Below are 16,264 nucleotides of genomic sequence, written 5' to 3'. Positions count from 1 at the left end.
TTTCTCTTTTGCTGCATTTACTTGAAGCGCTTCGCGATCGGGTAATTGCTCGCTAAGTTTTGACCCTTCCAGCCCTCCGTTCGGTATCAAGGCTTCCTCTCCTCTGCGTACTGTGTAAACATGCGGATTAGATACTTTTGTTAAATTGTGTTCATTCGTATTTTCCCGAAAAACATCAAAGCAAAGGCATTTAAAGGGACGTTAGGTTATTCCTAAATAAAATGGAGACCGAAAACCGACCTCAAAAGGTAAGTTAAACAGCCATACTTTAAAGAAGCTACGCTAACTAGGGTTAGCTAACGGTAACATTAGCTAGCTTTAATCTAATCTTCGAGTCGTTTTGCTATCTGTTGGAGTTGGGCTCACTTGGCAACCTTAATAGAAGCAAATTAAAGTTGTTGAATAACAGACGGTTCATCTTAATTCTGTACAGTCGTTTTTATTAAAGCGCTACTATTAGCATTAGCCATGATGAAGTGCTAAAACATTTGCTATAAAGACGTAAAGTTGACGTATGTGGCATCAAGCGGTTACAGCAAGAGACAGCATAAATGTGGCCCTGTGGATGTAAAATTAGTACGAAACTTGAAAATATTTTAAAAATTAGATTCCAGTCTTTAATAATTATGATTAGTAAGGAGCTTTGGGGGCAAGAAAACGCGAAATGCATCATGCTATGATGTAGAGAAAGCCACTGACGTCCAACAGTCTGAAAAGGGTTACTCGAGCCAACCGCAGTGAGAGGCATTATAATGAAACGGAGAAAGCTTGATGGAGAACCTTCCTAGGTGTGGCTGAACTGTAGGCCTCGCTTCAATTAAGTTCAGTCTTCATGATTCAACAATAAAAAGGAGACTTCTACTGTAGGTGCATGTAGCAATGGATGCTACAAAGCATGACTGCTCATCACTGCCTTTGTTACCTGTTGACGATCAGGTTCTGGCTGCTGAGCTGGGATCAGCTGACACTCCACTTTAACATAACTCTGAGTTGCCAGAAAGTTTATTCTGTTCATCTGAATCATCTTTCTGGGATTCCTGGGTGATTTAGCATGCGTCAATACATCACTCTGGGTTCTTTTTTAGCTTCATGTTAGCATGCTAGCTGTGCAGATGTTTGCAAGTGTTCTGATAGCCGTATAATGCAGTTGATGCAAGATTACCATCGTGCTCCTGTGCTTTTGTGAAATAAAATAAAAATAATGTTCACATTTCCACTTCTGTAAAGTTGTAGACTTCTACACCTTTTTCCTTCTCCCTACGGGAAGTGAAATCGGTCTATTGTAGGGAAGAAAAAGATGTTAAATTGTTCCCACATCCTGACTTTTATCTCTCAGTGGCTTAACGAGAGTGTAATATGGATTAGTGACCACTTGCTTTGATTATAGCAATGCACTTTATGTTTTTATTGACCAGGCTTCACTGTCACGTTTACAAGTGGCTCAGAATGCTGCTGCTCGTCTGCTTACAGGGACACGCAAACACGAGCACATTAATATATGTTGTTGTTTAATAAGTTGTTAGTAGGTTAGTATAGTAGCGTGATACAATGTAATATGCTTACAATAATGCCTTGTACCCAACACCACTGACATACTAGTCGTATACAAGCATATGATTTGAGTGTCTATTGATTTTCAGTAAATATCATTTTATGAAATAAGAGCATGGTTGTTGTTTGGATGCTATCAAGAGTCTACCATCATCAGACTGCTTTTATATCATCAGCTTTGTGCTCCATAATGTTCTGTGTGGCAGAAGTTTTATTCAGAGGTCCTGGTTGTATCTGTGGAGAGCCAATATCTCTTAGAGAATAACAGAAACACACTAAGGCAGCTGTGTAGCTGATAATATGTAAATTAGCATATGTATATATATTTTCACAGAGATCCCATGACGAGGATGAAAGGACTGGCTCAGAAGGATCGGAGGATGACGACTACGTTCCATATGTTCCAGTCAAAATCAGAAAACAGCAAATGGTAAGTTACTGAGCATTGTTCTGATTGAGTTTTATGCAGGTAGTAACTGCCAACTCTTGTTTTCATAGTTCATAGTTTCATAGTTTCAAACATTGACCTTATTGAGTAGATTGGAGAAACTGGCTAGATCTGGTTGATCCACATTGACTGCAGTTTTTTTTTTCTAATAAATAAAACTTCTAAAAATGTGACTTACTCTTTCTCATCACTGCATGTTAACATGTATCAAAATTAAATACATTTATAACATTTTTGACTTATAGCTACAAAAGATGTTGCGCTTGCGAGGGAAAGCGGTGGATGAAGAACAGAAGGACAGTGGGGAGGAACAGAGGGATGAAGATGAGGCTCTTGGTCCACGCTCCCATATTAGTCTCCTCGACCAGCATCAACACCTCAAGGAAAAGGCAGAAGGTATCTAGTTCAAAGTAGACCCATTCTGTGGTCTGATACTTCTGTGTTTAACTGTTCAGTTTTTAACTTGACTACATACGTTTTTTATGACCTCAACTTGTTTTTATTTTTATACCTACAGCTCGGAAGGAGTCAGCCAAGGAGAAGCAGCTGAAAGAGGAGGAGAAGATCCTGGAGAGTGTTGCAGAGGGCAGAGGTAAACTAATGGTTTCTGTTTAGCCTTGTTGAATTAGATGTTGGTAGGCATGAGAAATGTGTGGTAAATTATCTGAATTTGCGCAAGTTCTTTTGGCAACTTTCATCTCTCTTCTTCTGTCAGCTCTGATGTCTGTGAAGGAAATGGCCAAAGGTATCATATATGATGATCCTATAAAAACAAGGTAAGCTCCTTATCACAGAATTCCATGTAGTCAATTTCTCTTTGTAGTTTCTTTTTTAACATTCTTTCATCCCAAATATATTGAATAGCTGGAAAGCACCACGCTACATCCTGAATATGCCAGACACCAGACATGAGCGCGTCAGGAAGAAATTTCACATCCTGGTTGATGGCGACGGCATTCCTGCTCCTATCAAAAGCTTCAGAGAGATGAAGTTTCCACCAGGTGACAGCGGACTCTGCCCAGCACATCAAAAACACTGACTCGTAGTTCACAGTGATCATCAACTGACAACATATCTGTGTTTGTTTTTCCTGCAGCAATTCTGAAAGGTTTGAAAAAGAAGGGAATTGTCCACCCAACACCAATTCAAATACAAGGAATCCCAACAGTGTATGTATAAATCGAAAACAAAGGCTGTAATGTAAATTCTATTTTTTAAGTACATTTAAAGGAACCCTGTTTGTCTGTAGTCTTTCAGGTAGAGACATGATTGGAATCGCCTTCACTGGATCAGGAAAGACTTTGGTCTTCACTCTGCCGATCATCATGTTCGCGCTGGAGCAGGAGAAAAGACTGCCTTTCTTTAAGAGAGAGGGACCGTATGGGCTTATCATCTGTCCTTCAGTAAGAAAAACATAATCAGCACGTTTATATAGGTCATATCGCTTAAATTTAAAAATCTGATAAATGTATTCCTTCATTTCTTAAAATGTACCACTGATGCACATGCATGGTTTTTAAACCAAAACTATTACTTTTACTAAAGTTACTTACTAATAATATATATTTAAAAAAATCTTTTAAAAATAGAATTCAAGATGTTGATTAATGGACATTAAAAAATGTTCACCTTCATTGTGCTGTTCTGGGCTTCAGGGTGAAATCTCAGAGAAAATGGCCTCATGTGGGGCCACTTTCATGTTTGTTCTCTAGGAGTGCTATCTCCTCAAAATCAAATACTCAAAGTGTATATTTCAGCAGCAAAGTCTCTTTCCAGAGGCCTTGCTACTAAAAAGAAACCTTAGCTGAACTATAGCTGAAGATAGTCCTTACTGTCATAGGCAGGTGTAATTCAATGCAAATAAAACAGTGCCTGCAAATAACTCCCAAAGATGACAGTTTGACATTCATAAAAATTATATTTTTGCACCAATGAGGTGATTCCGAAAGAGCTATTAGTGAAAAACCTGACATATCTCGGCATGATGTAAAATACATCCTTTAAAAAATGTGAGAAACTGGACAAAGAAAAACATGCAGGAATGTAAGAAAACAACTACAATTGGCATCTCAATTAAAAAAAAAAGAAAATAAAAAATAGTAGTTTACTAATGTTTCTGCTTTTTTTGTAAAACTGTAAATTTGGAAATTGATCATTAACAATAATTATATATTAGCAGTATAAATATCATTTTGATTAATGAACTTGTGCATACTGCCAAATTAATAAATGATACAGTGGAACCCCGACTTGCGAAATTAATTCGTTCCCGAGGGTCTTTCGTAAGTCGAAAATTTTCGTAAGTCGAAGCACCCATCGCGCCTTTTGAGTGAACGATGGGCTATAGGCTAATTGCTAACTGCAACAACAATACGTCGTTCAAGTGGAACAGCGAAGCGCAAGTACGAAAGCCAAGGGGGTTGTCACATGATTCGGAAGGCATTGTGGGCATTCTGGGCTCAGCCAATCAGAGCCAGCGGATTTCGTTACGCGGGCATTTTGCCGTAACACGGGCAGAAATATTGCCGTTAAGTGCCTTCGTAACTTGAATTTTTCGTTAAATGGGGTATTCGTAAGTCGGGGTTCCACTGTAACATAAAAAATAATGTAGGTAATTACCGATACTGTTAATTAGTTGTGGCATACTATGATCTAAATAGAGGAAACAAAGCCTTTTCAAATATTCATGCACTGTGAATTTTCCGTGCCCTTTGGAAAAGATGACATTAGCTTTGAGAACCTCTGTTTTTCTCATCCCTCTGACTCCTGAATCCCGTGTGTGTATTTTATAACCCGGTGTGTTATTGCAGCGAGAGCTGGCGAGGCAGACACATGGCATCATAGAGTATTACTGCAAGCTGCTGGAGGAGGAGGGAGCTCCTCAGCTGCGCACAGCCCTCTGCATCGGAGGAATGTCTGTCAAGGAGCAGATGGAGGTAGTAAAACAGTAAGTACAGCTGGAGGTGTTGTGAAAAAAATCGGGATTTCAACCAGAATTCCCATTTCAGTGTCAAGCAAAAAATTGCACAATTCAGCCCTAACATTCAGCGAGGAACAAAAAAAGTGACGTGTTCCTGAATCAATGCTTTAACATACAGCATGCATAAAGCTCAAAAGCATTACCACCTAAACACTGATAGTACTACAGTACTACACTTTAAAAAGCCAAAATGTCATGTGATGTTGTGGACTAATTTTCTCTCCAACTCTGTCTTGGTTAAAGCGGTGTCCATATGATGGTTGCTACACCTGGAAGATTGATGGACTTGCTGCAGAAGAAGATGGTGGGTCTGGACATCTGTCGCTACTTGGCTTTGGATGAAGCTGACAGGATGATAGATATGGGTTTTGAGGAAGATATCCGAACCATCTTCTCTTACTTCAAGGTGAGGCAGTCCTTCATGTCTCTAGCTTTTAAATGTTACAGCACTATTGCAGTAGTTTTTCCTCATCCATTTTTCTGTGTTGTGCTTGCTCTATCCTTCACCAGATAAGTAGCTTTACAAAGCCAGCCTACCAAGGCCAGACAGCATAATGTTTTTTACACTAGAGAACTGAGATTCCTCTGCTTCTCTCAAACATAACAATAAATTCCTTTTTTCTCGTTTCACAAATCCACACCTTGGCAGAGTACAATAGGCTTTTTGTTGTTACTACACTCACTAAAGTTCTCCATTCAGTCTGACTTTAACTGCTTTTGAGACATCAGTTTCCAGGTAGTCATAGTACTTTCAGAGGTAATACATTTCTTCATAATATAAGCTCTACTAGCAGTTGCAAAGAAATATTTCTTCCAGTTGATGCTGGATTTTTTATTTTCATGCCAAATTTGTCATGAAAACATTTGCTTTCTGTTTGTGTTTCCTAATCTAGGGTCAAAGACAAACCCTGCTTTTCAGTGCCACTATGCCCAAGAAAATCCAGAACTTTGCTAAGAGTGCACTGGTCAAACCCATTACTATTAATGTGGGCAGAGCAGGAGCTGCCAGCTTGGATGTCATCCAGGTGACTTTATCTTTCACTAAAATAGTCGTTTGTCTCAGTCACAGATATGGTTTGCCTTCCAAATACATATGTAAAAATATTAATGAAATAAATATTTTTATGTGTGTGCAGGAAGTGGAGTACGTCAAAGAAGAGGCTAAGATGGTGTACCTCTTAGAGTGTCTCCAGAAAACGTCTCCTCCAGTTCGTACTTTCACGTGTTTGACACTTTTTATAAAGAGTTCTTATAAAGAATTAAAGCAACGCGTCACAAGTCCTTTTTCATTCTGACAGGTGCTGATATTTGCTGAGAAAAAGGCGGATGTAGATGCCATCCATGAGTATCTGCTGCTTAAAGGAGTAGAGGCAGTGGCCATACATGGTGGAAAAGGTATGCAGAGTCTAGAGTCTAAATATTTCACTGAAATCATTGTCACAGTGCCAGTTCATTATGTGCACCTTGCTAGTACCAGATTGGAACCTTTTTCCTTCAGAGCTGCCTTAATTCTTTATGGCAACTTCAACAAGCTACTGGAAACATCCCTCAAAGACTCTGGTCCATATTGACGTGATTGCAACAGCATCACACAATTACTGCAGATATGTCGGCTGCACATCCATGATGTAACTCCCCTGTACTACTACACCTCAAAGGTGCTCTGTTGGATTGCGATCTGGTGACTGTGGGGGCCATTTGAGTTCAGTGAACTCACTGTTATGTTCAAGAAACCAGCTTGAGATAATCTGAGCTTTGCAGCCTGGAGCTTTATCCTGCTTGAAGCAGCAAGTAGAAGGTGGATATATTGTGGTCTTAAAGGGAAAGACTTGGTCGGCAGGAATATTTAGGTAGGCTGTGGTGTTTAAATAGTGTTCAGTTGGCACTAAGGGGCCCAAATTGTGCCTCTATGTGCAACCACCATTAGCCTGAATTGTTGATATAAGGCAGGATGGCAGCATTCTCTGTAAACCCTAAAGATGGTTGTGTGAGAAAATCCCAGTAAGTCAGCACTTTCGGTACCAGTAAGTATCTCATGTGGAAAGTCATTTACATAATGCTCAGTTTGAAATTCAGCAAGTAATTTTGGCCATGTCTGCATGCCTGACTGCATTGAAATTCTGCCAGGTGTACCTAATCAAGTGGCTGGTGAATGTATTTAGTATGTGCAAAGCCTTATCTTTTAGTTGTTTTGTAGTTGCTCATCATCACCACCAGATGCCATCTTTCTTGCAAATGTCACCTTCATGGTTTCTGCTTCATGGGTTCCGGTGATGCAGAATTGTTTCTGCTTCTTAGAAAATGCTGTTTTTATTGAGATAAATTTCTGTATTTTTCCAGATCAAGAGGAAAGAACAAAAGCCATTGAAGCATTCAAAGAAGGAAAAAAAGATGTGTTAGTGGCCACCGATGTTGCCTCCAAGGGTCTGGATTTCCCAGCTATTCAACATGTAGTGAACTATGACATGCCAGAAGAGATAGAAAACTATGGTAAGAGAATAATATGCATATGGCTTTACCTTCATCACGTATTTGTTAGTTCTTCTAACATTTCTCAAGCTGATTTGACAAAATGTTCCCGTTTCAGTCCATAGAATAGGAAGAACTGGACGATCGGGCAAAACTGGAATTGCCACAACTTTCATCAATAAAGGCTGCGGTAAGGACACAACCTAAAGATAAAATTAGATTGATTACTAAGGAGGGAGAGTAACCTCTCTGAGAATGCTAGCCAGTGTAAGCCATGCTCTATTGGTCGCTGACCAAAGTAAAAAAGTAACATCACTGTTAAGGTTTGTCCAGTAATTACAGATACTGGATGTTTTTGAAACACCACTGTATGGTTTTAAACGTGGTAATTTACTCATACAGGCATGGCATGAAGTGGTGCTGGATTTTTAGTGTAAAATAACTTGTAATAAATTTAGTTAGGTGGGTCAGTGTTTAAGTACAGTTGAAATGTAACCAGTCTATGTGTTTGTTTATAGATGAATCCGTTCTGATGGATCTGAAAGCTCTGCTCGTTGAAGCCAAGCAGAAAGTTCCTCCAGTCCTCCAGGTGCTCCAGACCGGAGACGAGACCATGCTGGACATCGGAGGCGAGTTGTCCCACCTCATTAGCTACTCCTTAATCATGTTTTTTGGTTTCTTTTTGAATATTGTTCTAATCACAAGTGACTGCCTCGTGTGATTTGACTGAAGCCAGGTGCATTCTTTACAATCCTTTCCTTACATCAGATTCTCCTTTTTTTTCTTCAGGCGAGAGAGGATGTACGTTCTGTGGTGGTCTTGGTCATCGTATTACAGACTGTCCCAAGCTGGAGGCCATGCAGACCAAGCAGGTCACCAACATTGGAAGGAAAGACTACCTGGCTCATAGCTCAATGGACTTCTAAGAGCCTTTCATTAGGGGCAAGATTCTCCAGTGCTGAACAAAACCTAAAAGCATTTCTGAGGAAACTGTACAGCAATGTGTCACATCACCGAAGAAAGGAAGTGGATATTAAAACCCTCCCAACATTGTAGATGAGATGAGCGATTGCTTCACCTTTCCGCCAGTTTTCTCACATTTGTTATAATCTTTGTAACATAGATTACTGAAGCTCTGTAAATAAAACCACTATATTTGTTCTTGTTTTTCTTTTGTGTATATTTCTTTTGTCTGTCTCTTCTGGAAAAAGTGACAGGTGTGGCATAAGTGTGGTATGGTGAGGAAGTTGCTACAAGATATAGACAAATGCAAAGGGAAGTTGACACAAGACAACAGCAGCACACAACTCATGTCCTTTCTTTTGCAACGGCTAAAATGCAGATCAGAGAGATACTTTATCACACACCAAAGTATGCAAGAAAATAAAGGCTGTTAGTGACGTAAAGGAAACATTTATTCTTGTGGCTAAAGGAACCTAATTTTAACTTCGTTGGCAGTTTCATCTTGACCACAGAGCAGCGACCTGTGTAAGAGACTACAGGTTTTCACAGTCAGCGCTCACAAGCATGGAGGTCATCTTCAAGGAGGGCATGCTGTACCTTCAAGCTGTCAAATTTGGAAAAGTAAGTTTTATAGGCATTCATCACATGTGGAATATATCGACTGTTGTTTCTTACCTGCTAGTTGATCAAAAGACGTTAGTGACTCTAGTAGTAAATCTAATGGAAATGTTTAGTCCGATTTAACTTATTAAACACTGACATAACCAATAGCTGTATCTCAAAATCATTTTTAGTATTTCATGAAAGTCTAAAACTTTAGTGTATAACCGAGCGCTCTTGCACTCAGATCAGTGTGAGCATTTCACCCTTTAACCTAGTTTGGCAGCAGTAGAGTCACAGGAACATTAACCTACGTAAAATTGAATAATCCTTCCGCTACATTAAGTTAGAGAAAGGTGAGTGTGAAGCTAAATCTGTTGAATGTTTAAAAAGTCATACGTGGATAAAGTCGTAAAGATCTGATATTTGTTCTTTTATATACTAAACAGTGTTAAATATCAATAACCAAGACTTGCTATACCTGTGTATCATAGTATTTAGGTCTTACAGCTGTTTTGTATATGTCAGACTGTGGTTTGTGAACATCCTGACATCATTGAACAGCGGCTCATTTGTTATGTGAAAGTAACGTGTGATGGACAGAGGACCATTTCTACTTAAGATCTCCTACAGATAGTAAATAATGATACACACACACACACACATATATATATGTATATATATATATATATATACATATATATGTGTGTGTGTGTGTGTGTGTGTGTGTGTAGCCACTTGGTAGCCACAAAGGGAAGATGCCATTCTTGCTTAATATGTCTTATTACCTCCCACTTATTAATAGTCACTTTTTATCATTTCATCAGAAAACATGGCGGAAAATGTGGATGGTGCTTTATAAACCCAGCTCTCAGGGGGTTGGCCGATTGGAGTTCTATGCTGTAGCTGACAGCAGCTGTGTTACCGAGCAGAAAAGGATGGGCCGGCAGAAAACACCAGAAAGAAAAGTCGTGCGTCTAATTGACTGTCTCAGTGTCACGTTTGCACCAAAGGAGTCTTGCCCGGCTGGCTGCACAGCCTTCTACCTAAACACCACACAGTCAACCTACATCTTAGCCTCCACATCAAGCCAGGACTGGGTGAATGCCCTCTGTCATCTAGCCTTCCAGGTATCACACATCTCCAATCCTGAACAGTACAAATATGACCTTTCCTTTTATGTCACTGGTTAGGTTTTAATTTTTGGGAAAGGTCAGTAAGGACGGGCTCTGCCCACATCCAGAGACAAGTAGCATAATAAGGAAGTTAATGCAGTATCTGTAACTTCTGTCCCTTTTACTTCTCTAATTCTTGTGCTTGCACAAGCTATGTACCTTCTTGCATCTTACCACTTTAAAGCCATAAAACAGTGATAAGAGGTACTTGTACACTCCATGTAATGTTTACCATGCCACTGTTTGCAGAAGGATCCTGGAGAATCAGACAAAGGGGATTTTGAGCAAGGAAATGGCTTGACCATGGCGGACAACGATCTTTACGCATCTTGGAAAAGCGGTAATGCAAGCACGTCTACGCATGATAAGTGATCAGGCACAAGAAATCGAAAACAAATGAAAATGTGCAGGTCTTATTTCTGTTGCTTGTCTATTCGTCCTGCACACACCTGTTGAACTCTGTGTACTGGTTAATAAGAGAATGCATGAAAACTACTAGTCTTAGAAGATGAGGTAAGAAAAAGGGGAAGGTTGGTGTAATTTTTTCCCCGAAGATACAAGGAACTATTTTAGACTTTTCTTTATTTTACTAATATTTCACTAGCAGGTACTATTCACACCCAGGTTGGAAGAGCCAGTGTGGCTATTTACATCCAGGAGCATGGCACAGAGAAGCAATCAGGTGTCTATAGTAATGTTATTTGCACACAGGAACACATTGCCAGAATTTCTGGTACAAGTAATATTAACTCAAGGTTATTGTTGTGAAAGGGTCTATTTTAATTAAAATAACACACTTTGAAACTAGGTTTGAAACCTAGTTTCAAACCTAGTTTCAAACCTATGCCACTTTATCGCATGTTTTGAGAAACCTTGTTTCAAAGTCAGGATATAATAGCTGGAAATTACGTTTGTTGCTATTACTTCCAAATTCCCCAATAATAAGCATAACTATAGAGCTATGACTATAGAGCTAAAAGTATGGCGTTTGACTCCTTCGTCAACGCCAACCTCCTCCCGCAATCAGCTTGTATTTTACTGGTGTTTCATTTTAGCCCGTTTTTGCTACACTGCTAATACATTTGAAAAGTTACATTACAAAAATACTTTGACTTACTCCCCAGTTATAAATGTGGCTGGCCGTTTCTTTATCAGGGTTTTATTACAGTGTAGTAGCTCACATTAAATTTTCAAAGGCTTTAATGAGCTTACACAACTTAACGACCTGTGCCACTTTATCGCATGTTTTGAGGAAGGTACTTGCAGGGTTGGTTTTTTTTGTTTTTTGTTTTTTTTAAGAAGGAAGTGATATAAATGAAAAGGTAAACAACCCCTGCGAGGGCAGTTATGTTCTAAAAATGACGAATACGTTTGCGTCCTCCCCACCAAGCTCAGCATCACTGCACAGCCCTCAAATATACGTCAGACAGGTTAAGAAACGCACCACAAGGGTTCATCGTAAGCAAAACCACAGCTTAAGACCAACTTCCTGTTTCAAAGGCAGCCCGCTTTACCCAGTGTTTTTGCCTTCCCAGAGATTTTACAAGCACTAATCACCTTCAAACAAATCCTTTAACAGTCTGTCTGACTCTCTGATCAGTGGCGTTTCTTCCTGTTTCCAACACTGTAGCAAAATTACTCAGCTGACGTCAGCAGGTAACTTGGTGACTGCAGTGCTTCCACAACCAAAGGATATAATAGGCGATAATTTGATTTATTATTATTACTTGTAAATTCCCCATTAATAAGCATAAACCTGTGAGTATATTATAATAAAAAAGAGATATTTCAGTAGGATAAGCAGAGAAGAAAATGGATGGAAATATTTCACAGCATCATAAATTCAAGACATCAGCAGAAATTCCCTATATATATAGGAGCGGGCGCTACAGCCGCTAATTTATTCAAACATGAAAGCCAGAATGTATCAGCGTCAGCAAGCTCTGACTTATACAAATGCATTTCTCTTCATTTCCTAATGGATTACACTTCTCAACAATCCAGAAAAGCCAGCCTCACAGAGAGATTAGTAGAAGGCAAGCAATTTTAAATCAGATTTTTCAAAATTAAAAAGTATTTGGTGTGCATTTATTTCCTGTGCTGCTCAGACCTCTTGTGGGGAAAAAACCCCAACCCTTTGTGTGTAGTTGCGAAACACTAACCCTTGTGTGATGTCATGTGTTCCTGTCTTTAGAGCTGACGCTTCCTCCAAACCAGTACCAAGTAACCATCCAGAGCACAGAGGCATCCAAGAGGTGCAAGCTGTCTGGGAAGTACCTGGTCTCCATAGAAGGGGAGGCAATAGAGCTGCTGGACATGAGAACTCGTTACATCATCTTCGACTGGCCATACAAGCTCCTACGCAAATTTGGTCAGATTGAGGTAAAGCACTAGATGTTGTGCAGTCCCTGTACTGAAGATAAACCAGGTATTCCAGTGGGTTTATTTAGAATTTCTCAAAGGGAAAAGCTTTGTAAAACACACTCATTGACTTTTGTGCCAAGAGTTGGAAGAAAAGAAATTACTACCACTCTGTTTGTACTCTAAATATGAAGCGACACCCAGCAGCTTGTTAGCCCAGAAACGGAGGAAAACAGCTAGTCTGGCTTTGTTCAAAGGCAGCAAAATCTCTAAAGCTCACTAATTAACATGCTGCTACTCGTTTGTTTATTCTGCTGCAAAAAAAAAATTAAAAGCTGAAGTATTGCATATTTTATAAAATGGCAAATGTATTTCCTAACATGTGCATCTTTGGCTGTGATTGCAGGGGGGATTCAGCATCGAAGCAGGCCGTCGCTGCAAGTCGGGACAAGGCGTGTTCATGTTTCTGACCCAGCATGGTCCCCAGATCTTTCAGACTATATCTAAGCAGTGCACAGTGGAGAGGAATACAGCGGTGCAGCCTCCCAGTGCCAACAGAAGATCACTAATTGACCCGTTTCCTGCTCCCCCGCCTGCCACAGCTCACTCTTTCGTCGACCCTTCCATCTACAGTTTTCCAGATGTTTCAGCCGACACAGAGGACAAGTTTACCAGTGATTACCCCATTTATGACGACCCTGTACAGCAGATAAAACAGCTATCACTCAAGCCTTCTCTCTTGGGCAGCAACGAGGCTGTGGCAGAGGAAGCTGAGGATGAGGACGAGCAGGAATGGTGCTATTCCCTGGAGGCTCTAAATCTGGATAACATTATTGAGGACAGCATTTACTGCAACTTACGGAGAGGCACGCCTCCTTTGATGAGAAAAGCCGAGGCAGATAATTCAGATTGCATTTATTCAGGGATAAAAAAAGTCAATTCTCTGACAAATCTCCAGCAGGAGCCTTCCTATCCCCCCTTACCATTGCCTGTACCCCCGCCTCCTCCCTTATCATCCACTTATTCCTTAGCCAAACCCCAAAATCAGCATGCGCTCCCTGTGAATAACTCCTTCCAGCCAGAATACAATACACAAGAAGACTACGATGAAGACGACTTGAATGAGACTGAGGAGGCCAATAGCTCCTCTGCTCAAGTTACCCCCTCAGAGGTGCCTGGCAGTTTTAAACACAGGCTGGCAGAAATCATTTCTAAGGACTTGGCAAAGTTCCAGCCTCCTCTTCCCTACGGAGCAGGCAGCCTAGCATTTTCTCAGTAGACTATCAGTTAACAGACAGACTAGACAGGACAATTTTATCTGTGATAAATTGTCATAAAACACAATTAGTTTCTTTACTTCTATAAAATCCCCTCCACTGGGAACATGCAGTTAGGCATTCTGGCTCACAAGTGTTTGATTGTTTTTGCAGCTTGTTATGTGAAAGATGCATCTGGAATACTTTTTAATCTGCAAATGCTGTTGCCAAAAAGAGAGATTTATTTTGTTTTCTTCTGCGGGAATGCTAGGCGAATACCTTTAATGTGACATTAACTGAGAAGTTGGGCGAGCATTCGCCCGCACTGTTTCATAATGGGAAAGCCGGGAGAGAAAACAAACGACGTCGCCTTGTTATGTTTAATGTGCTACACATCATCTTCATTATCATCCTCTCTGGAATCAGTTTGGTTTCTTAAGCTGAGTCAGGAGGGGTTTGTCACATCAACTGTCAGCTGTAAAACAGAGTGGAAAAACCAATAACCCACATTGTGTTTTGCTGTAATTACTGCATGTATTTGCTGACAATGTCCATATAAAAACCACTTAAAAAGCACACTCTTATGTTAAGTATATCTTTATTGTACCAAAAGAGCCATCATAAAATACGCTATACATAAATAGAAAAATACTTGTTTATTGTTTGTTTGTTTGTTTTTTATTTGACAAATGTCACTAATGAAACGGGAAATGTGTCTAGTAATGGTTCAGAGTATAAAGTGCATAAAAAGGGCCTGCAAGAGTCCAGCAGGTTTTTCTGAGTTTTACCTGTACTTTTACCTGTACAGGCAGTGCAGCATCTCAACTATTATTAAAAACAGGACTGTATGCTGTGAGAGCGTCTCTGCTGGTCAGCTGATATCTTCTGCCTTGTAAAGAGCTGCAAACAAGTTAAAAGTCAGTGGCACTGACTTTCTGCCACTGTTTCCCGCTTTGACCCTCCTCTGCGTCACTGAGATGTGAAGATTCCCCATCGCTGCTACTGGAACAAGTGCCTGATTTATTTGATTCCATGTCAGATGTAGGTCCAAGTAAAATCAGATGACCGATAGAGGCGGAGGGGTCTCTCTGCTCTCCGGTCAGAGGTATCGGGGACTGTGCAGCGGCTGCTGGCAGCAGAGAGTGAATCAGGTTCCTCCTGGAGGTCTTGTCTCCAGAGCCTGGACGAGGACTCCTGCACTCTGGGTGAACCACGCCGGCCAGGAGCTCAGACAGCTCTGTGATGTAAATCTGCGCCATCTGGAGGGTGTCGTATTTGGATAACTTTTTCTCGTTTTCCAGGGAGGGGATGACACTCCTGAGCTCGTCAAACGCTTTGTTCAACCCGTGCATCCTCCTCCTCTCCCTGGCGTTGGCCGCCACGCGCCTGTGTCTCTGAGGGCCGAAGTGGCTCGTCTTGCATCCATCTGGCGCCTTAGCAGGGTCTGTCTCTGTCATGCCTTTGGTGGTAACGCGGTCAGTGAATTCGGTCACTGGCACAAGTTTCTCCCGCGAGATGCCCGCTGCCTCTGCAGCCGCGTGCGCGTCCCTAATTGACAGCGCACGGATTGAAGTGGAGGAAATCCAGGCTTTGGAGCTGATGTGGGCCAGGTTGTGCTGCTGCTGGTGATGCTGCTGCAGCAGAGTGAAGTCCTCTGGGTACTCCGACCAGCTCGAAAGTTCTGCTTTTGCAGCCATCACTGCAGTGTCCTGATGTGGTCGTGCACGGCAGGATATAAAGGTCGCACTTTCGCTTGAGCCGGTGCCCGAGTCTCTGGAGTGGTTTGCGCTGCGCCTACAATTTATACAGCCTCCCCTGTAGTCACCTTGGTGTCACTCCCAGCCCGCAAACAGCCCTGACAGCACTGTAGCCTCAGGAGGCAGCAGCCAATCGCACAATCCCCTCTGACCCTGTCTGTCAAAGAACAATTAGACAAAGCTCGACTTTTTCTCCTATTGTGCATTGTAACTCAATCACGACCTTGTTATCCCTAAAAAGAGAGGAGTATTAATCATTTAAGAGCGTGCAATAGCCGACCTATGCTCTACCTAACGAAGACTCACCCTACTCATGAATGAAAATGTATAGAGAATGAATGATTATGTAATAAATTAAGTTATAGTCTATATTATGTGTCTATATTAATAAACGCGAGCTTGTATGGGAAAGGTTTGTCTTCTTTTTAATTACACAAGTGTGTTAGTCATATTTCTATACTAAGTATGTATTTTTCTATAAAGTAGTATTCATCATCATCATCGTCATCATCATCCTCGTTCACTGCTCGCTTTTCATGGAAAATGCATTTCGGCCTCTTTCTCACGAGCGCAGTAACCGACTCCTGATTGGTTCTGACCCGCTGAGAGCTGTGGTTGTGGAAAACAAACGTCCAAGTTTGTTCTCAAACAAACAGTAAAAGGCGCCCAATCATTCTCGGATTATTTGCAGAAGAATAATAAAA

The 16,264-nt window shown here is 40.9% G+C and overlaps 3 protein-coding genes across 3 annotated transcripts; 2 read left to right on the top strand and 1 right to left on the bottom strand.

Annotated features, from left to right (window-relative positions):
- The first annotated feature begins 68 nt into the window (after positions 1–68).
- Positions 69–8,599, top strand: LOC134639801 (probable ATP-dependent RNA helicase DDX41). Its single transcript, XM_063491241.1, has 17 exons — positions 69–248; positions 1,886–1,981; positions 2,245–2,395; positions 2,517–2,591; positions 2,715–2,775; positions 2,864–3,000; positions 3,096–3,168; positions 3,249–3,402; positions 4,810–4,946; positions 5,223–5,385; positions 5,873–6,004; positions 6,116–6,187; positions 6,278–6,374; positions 7,320–7,469; positions 7,567–7,638; positions 7,967–8,077; positions 8,238–8,599. Exons 1-17 carry the CDS (start codon positions 222–224, stop codon positions 8,372–8,374), a joined length of 1,845 nt encoding a protein of 614 aa, XP_063347311.1. The 5' UTR covers positions 69–221; the 3' UTR covers positions 8,375–8,599.
- A 117-nt stretch (positions 8,600–8,716) lies between these two features.
- dok3 (docking protein 3) lies at positions 8,717–14,457 on the top strand. Its single transcript, XM_063491254.1, has 6 exons — positions 8,717–8,819; positions 8,907–9,032; positions 9,839–10,141; positions 10,436–10,526; positions 12,381–12,568; positions 12,954–14,457. Exons 2-6 carry the CDS (start codon positions 8,976–8,978, stop codon positions 13,824–13,826), a joined length of 1,512 nt encoding a protein of 503 aa, XP_063347324.1. The 5' UTR covers positions 8,717–8,819; positions 8,907–8,975; the 3' UTR covers positions 13,827–14,457.
- A 63-nt stretch (positions 14,458–14,520) lies between these two features.
- Positions 14,521–15,953, bottom strand: atoh1b (atonal bHLH transcription factor 1b). The gene has a single exon (XM_063491267.1). It carries the CDS (start codon positions 15,498–15,500, stop codon positions 14,715–14,717), a length of 786 nt encoding a protein of 261 aa, XP_063347337.1. The 5' UTR covers positions 15,501–15,953; the 3' UTR covers positions 14,521–14,714.
- Between the last annotated feature and the right edge of the window lie 311 nt (positions 15,954–16,264).

This window comes from Pelmatolapia mariae, linkage group LG2 (assembly GCF_036321145.2).
Source record: "Pelmatolapia mariae isolate MD_Pm_ZW linkage group LG2, Pm_UMD_F_2, whole genome shotgun sequence".
NCBI classification, from domain to species: domain Eukaryota; kingdom Metazoa; phylum Chordata; class Actinopteri; order Cichliformes; family Cichlidae; genus Pelmatolapia; species Pelmatolapia mariae.
The sequence above is the reverse complement of the archived record's forward strand: the minus strand, read 5'-3'. Positions and strand labels throughout refer to the sequence as shown.

Coding starts and splice junctions, on each gene's coding strand:
- LOC134639801 (XM_063491241.1), top strand. CDS start 222: ATGGAGACCGAAAACCGACCTCAAAAG. Junction 2,592..2,714: donor GAGTGTTGCAGAGGGCAGAG/GTAAACTAATGG, acceptor TTCTTCTGTCAG/CTCTGATGTCTGTGAAGGAA. Junction 3,169..3,248: donor ATACAAGGAATCCCAACAGT/GTATGTATAAAT, acceptor GTTTGTCTGTAG/TCTTTCAGGTAGAGACATGA.
- dok3 (XM_063491254.1), top strand. CDS start 8,976: ATGGAGGTCATCTTCAAGGAGGGCATGCTGTACCTTCAAGCTGTCAAA. Junction 9,033..9,838: donor AAGCTGTCAAATTTGGAAAA/GTAAGTTTTATA, acceptor TCATTTCATCAG/AAAACATGGCGGAAAATGTG. Junction 12,569..12,953: donor GCAAATTTGGTCAGATTGAG/GTAAAGCACTAG, acceptor CTGTGATTGCAG/GGGGGATTCAGCATCGAAGC.
- atoh1b (XM_063491267.1), bottom strand. CDS start 15,500: ATGGCTGCAAAAGCAGAACTTTCGAGCTGGTCGGAGTACCCAGAGGAC.